This window comes from Elephas maximus, chromosome 10, assembly GCF_024166365.1.
Source record: "Elephas maximus indicus isolate mEleMax1 chromosome 10, mEleMax1 primary haplotype, whole genome shotgun sequence".
Classification (NCBI taxonomy): domain Eukaryota; kingdom Metazoa; phylum Chordata; class Mammalia; order Proboscidea; family Elephantidae; genus Elephas; species Elephas maximus.
Window position 1 is genome coordinate 26,638,232 of NC_064828.1, and position 4,768 is coordinate 26,642,999.

The following is a 4,768-nucleotide window of genomic DNA, read 5'->3' on the forward strand; positions in this document are numbered from 1 at the left end:
ACAGAGTTATGCTTTCTTTTCACTCTTGCCTCAGTTTTCTTGCTTAGCACTTACTATCAGTGTCATACTAGAAGTACAGAGCTGACCTTGAAGAGAAAGCCTTTGGCCAAAAAAAGGAAGTAGCCCTTCCCAAACTGTTGAGTCAATAGGAAAGAAAATTATAATTCTAGTGTCAATTCTGATATTAACAAATAAGAAAGTCCAAAACTTACAAACAGGTGCAAAAAAATGAATAAAATTGAAGGTGAGAGAATAGAAAGAACAACATAAATGTAGTGTTCCAACTAAGCTGGTGTCTGGTCATCTAGTGCTGCTATAACAGAAATACCACAAGCATGCGGCTTTAACAAAGAGAAGTTTATTCCAGTCCAGTAGACTATAAGTCCGAATTCAAGGCGCCACCTCCAGTGGAAGGTATTCTGTTCCTGTCAGCTCTGGAGGAAGGTCCTTGTGAGATATCAGTATTCCTTTGGTCTGGGAGCATCTCAGAGCAGGAACCTCAGTTCCAAAGGACACACTCTCTTCCTGGCACTGCTTTCTTGGTGGTATGAGGTTCCCGTGTCTCTCTGCTCACTTCTGTCTTTGGTATCTCAAAACAGATTGCCATAAGACACTATCTAATCTTGTAGATCTCATGAATACAATTGCCACCGATCCATCTCATTACATCATAGTGATAGGATTTACAACATATACAGAAATCACATCAGATGACAAAATGGTCGACAGTCATGCAATACTGGAAATCATGACCTAGCCAAATGGACACACATATTTTGGGGGGACACAATTCAGTCCATTACAGCTGGTGGTGCTGGTGTTTGTACCATCATAAAAGCAACCTTTCAATAGGACCAAAATAAACATCTGCTCTAAAATAATATGAGATGATATGATCATCATCGAAACACTGAGTCCCAAGAGCCCAAGGGCTCCTGAGGGAAGAGAACTTGGGGATATGGCTGACAACCTTCCTGCATAAAGTTCTACTTTTAGAATTCATAGGAGACTATATCCTATATCCCTTAGGATACATAAGACATAGATTTCAGAGTAACATAGATAAGTCCCTGTGGTAGAGCAAATATGCCACTTTCCCCACAAACCAATACTGTGTGTCCATCACTGTAAGTCCCCTCTCTGGCTGCTGGTTGCCAAGGATGCTATACTTCCCATCCTGCCTGCCATTTGTTGCAGTAAAAACAGAAGATTACAAGGCAGACCTGACAGTTCTATGTGGAGATGATTTCAGAAGAGATACAAGTATAGGACAGCTCTTAAGCTCGCTGTTCAGTTATGTCTTCTAGTGTGTGGCTGTAAAAACAACAGCATCTCAACTTATATGAATGAATGTAAGGAGACTCATCCTTACAACTAAGGAGGGCTGGGGAAACTCAGGAAATTAAGAGATGAGGGCAAGGAAGAAACCTCAGTAGTATGTAAATGCTGTCCTTATTAACCAACCAGAACCAGCTTTTTAGGGAACAAAGACATTGGCAAAGTGTTTTCTGGAAAAGACTGGAGAGGGATGATGAAAAGCAGGGCTGAAAGAAACATCAGGTCTCTCTTACAGTTGTGTTTGGCTCTGCCTCAGATCAGATGACAGCCACTGAAAGATGAGAGACCAACCAGATGATTGAGCATGCCACATCGATGAATTCATTTCCATTTGGTTTGCAAGCCATTGGAATTCTCATACACATTACCCACCAAATATTTCTTCTTGATTTTCTTACTCTTTCCTTGTGGTTTCTTTGGCTTCTTGGGTACTCTGAATTCCTGTTAAATAAAACATACTCACAGCTTTGCCACACCACAATCTACTCATAGAGTGAAGAGGAGCATTACAGCAAAATGTGATGTGAAAAATTCTGAATCTCTCCCATCCCATTTTGTCTCCAATTGCAATAATCAAGATCATCCTTACAGGTATGGCATTTTGTGATGTGGAAAGTAACACATTTATAACTAATACCTTAATATATATTTTTAGCTAAAATATTAAAAAAAAAATCAAAGTGGGGCTGCATTCTGGACTTGTTTTCCTAAATAAATATCACCACTTGGAGTTATTTAGGCTCAATTAAAGATTATCCTTCACTAACTGAGGGGGACCAAAAAGACCAAACTATTGGCTACCAAATCTTAGGACATTTCTTTGTCCTCGTTTTGCCCCTCTCACAATGGAAGTCAATGTTCCAGATGAAGTCTAATTATGATGACTCCCCAGCTCTCCTTCCACTTCCCAAAACAACTCCAACCTCCCACACCTTTAGTGGGATGAGAGCAACAGAGAGAGCTGGGAAGTAGGAAAGGAAATCCTTATCTGGAGAGACAGTTTACGGCTCTGACATTTGTCTAAGAGGTCTCTACTTGGGAGTGCCTGGCATTTGTAGTCTTTTGTGTCCATCCATAAATCGGACAAGCAGGAACCTTTCCATAAATCCTGTCACTTCAAGCAAAATTCTTAAAATAAGATACCAAATCTATTGTTCACTTTTTCTTCCTGTGAGGAGAGCTGTAACTTAGACCGAGGTTTAACAGTGGTATTTAAATTTAGCTGGTAAAAGATGGAACCAGGTATAAAGCCATTTTGTTGATGCCTAGGTGTTCAAAAGCGTCCGTGGTTGGTGCAAATGGTTAAGCTCTACCTACTAACTGAAAGGTTGGCACCTTGGAAGAAAGGCCCATGGATCTGCTTCCAAAGGTCACAGCCTTGAAAATCCTATGGAACACTTCTGCTCGGCAACACATAGGATCCCTATGACTCAGAATCAACTCAATGGCAACCAGTTTTTGGATGTTCAAAGATTTCCTGCATTAACAGACTTGATGAATGCTAAAGAAAGGATAGCATTTTTGGCCTTTTTTTGGTCTGGGATATCAGATCAACTTTAGATTAATAACAGTATAACTCCAACACTGATCTAGAATGAAAGTGAATTGCATAAAGACTTTGTTCATTACCTTTCTCCATTTTCGCCTCTGATGCATAGCATTTGTGGCTCTGATTCCAAAGATCTAAGTACTTGAAGGAAACCCTGGTGGTGCAGCGGTTAAGAGCTATATCTGCTAATGAAAAGGTTGGCACTTTGAATCCACCAGGCACTCCTTGGAAACTCTGTGGGGCAGTTTCACTCTGTCATATAGGGTCACTATATGTGTCTCATATTAAAAGTCTTTCCTATCTTAATCTATGGATGATTTTCATACTTTCTTATACATGTTTGTAAGTACTGTTATTAACCTTCCCCAACATGCTTATTGCATAGCATCCTGTCCTTTACTCTGAGAAAACTCTGAAAGAGGAATGAGAAAGAGTTCAACGATTCGCAGTGTCACATCATATCAAGCACTTTCAACATTCAATGGTGTTCAGCAGATAAGATTATTATTTGTTTAATAAAATAATATAACCTGAGGAACTTAGAAATTTCTTTTAAAAAGAAAGAAAGAAATATCCCCTGGGAATTAAGTAATAAGGCCATTTCAGTCATTGTCACTCTTTTCCTCTCTACCCCTTAGGAAATCATGAATATGTCAGGAGTCAACACAGTAACTGAATTCATACTTCTGAGTTTCCCTTGCTCCAGACAGGTTCAGGTCCTCCTCTTCATGCTGTTCTCCGTGACCTACATCCTGACACTGATGGGCAATGGGGCCATCGTCTGTGCTGTGAAGCTGGATCGTAGGCTCCACACCCCCATGTACATTCTGCTGGCCAACTTCTCCTTCCTGGAGATCTGTTACATCAACACTACTGTTCCCAATAGGTTAAGTAACTTCCTATCTGAAACTAAAACCCTCTCTTTCAATACCTGCTTCCTCCACTTCTACTTCTTTTTCTCCATGGGCACTACTGAGACCTTCTTACTGCCTCTCATGGCTTTTGATCGGTACCTGACCATCTTCAGGCCTCTCCACTATCCGACTATCATGACCAATCATCTCTGCATGAACTTGGTGGCCATCTGCTGGGTGACAGCCTTCCTCTGCTTCCCAGTCCCTATCTATTTTATCACACAACTCCCTTTTTGTGGCCCCAATACCTTTGACCACTTTGTCTGTGACCCAGGTCCCCTTCTGGCCCTGTCCTGTGTCCCTGCCCCAGGAATCGAGCTCTCTTGTTCTATATTGAGTTCTTTTATTATCTTCATCACCTTCTTCTTCATCATTGGGTCATATACCCTGGTTCTCAGAGCAGTGTTACGGGTCCCTTCAGCAGCTGGCAGGCATAAGACTTTCTCCACCTGTGGTTCCCACCTAGTTGTGGTGTCTTTGTTCTACGGGACCCTTATGGTGATGTACATCAGCCCAACCTCTGGAAATCCATCTGGAATACAGAAGATTGCAACCTTGTTCTACTTATCAGTGATCCCACCGGTAAACCCTCTGATCTACAGTCTCCGGAACAAGGACATGAAGGCTGGCTTGAGAAAAATTCAGATGTGCAAGAAAATCCATCAAAGAGAATGAGAGCAGTTGAGTGGACAGGATCAGACTATTTTTTCCCCATTTCTATTGCCAGGTAAGAGGTAAGCTTCTGTTCATGTGCACCTACAGACATAGACCCCAATTCATCAATTTCTACCTAGTTAAGGAATGAATGGCAGCATTGCATTTAAACCAGATCTTGCCTGCAAATCAGGACTTGGTAGCTGGTAAAATGAATTAAATGACCTGGATATCTGGACTTTAGACCTTCTCCAATAATTTCTTCCCCTTTTATGTGTGACTTTTTACCTAGTCCCTGACCTCATGTTTTTGT

At 41.2% G+C, this 4,768-nt stretch overlaps 1 protein-coding gene across 1 annotated transcript; it reads left to right on the top strand.

Moving 5' to 3' along the window:
* The first annotated feature begins 3,531 nt into the window (after positions 1–3,531).
* LOC126083925 (olfactory receptor 11H6-like) lies at positions 3,532–4,476 on the top strand. Its single transcript, XM_049898019.1, has one exon. It carries the CDS (start codon positions 3,532–3,534, stop codon positions 4,474–4,476), a length of 945 nt encoding a protein of 314 aa, XP_049753976.1.
* The last annotated feature ends 292 nt before the right edge of the window (positions 4,477–4,768 follow it).

What these genes read in the sequence shown, in the direction of transcription:
- LOC126083925 (XM_049898019.1), top strand. Translation starts at nt 3,532, where the DNA reads ATGAATATGTCAGGAGTCAACACAGTAACTGAATTCATACTTCTGAGT.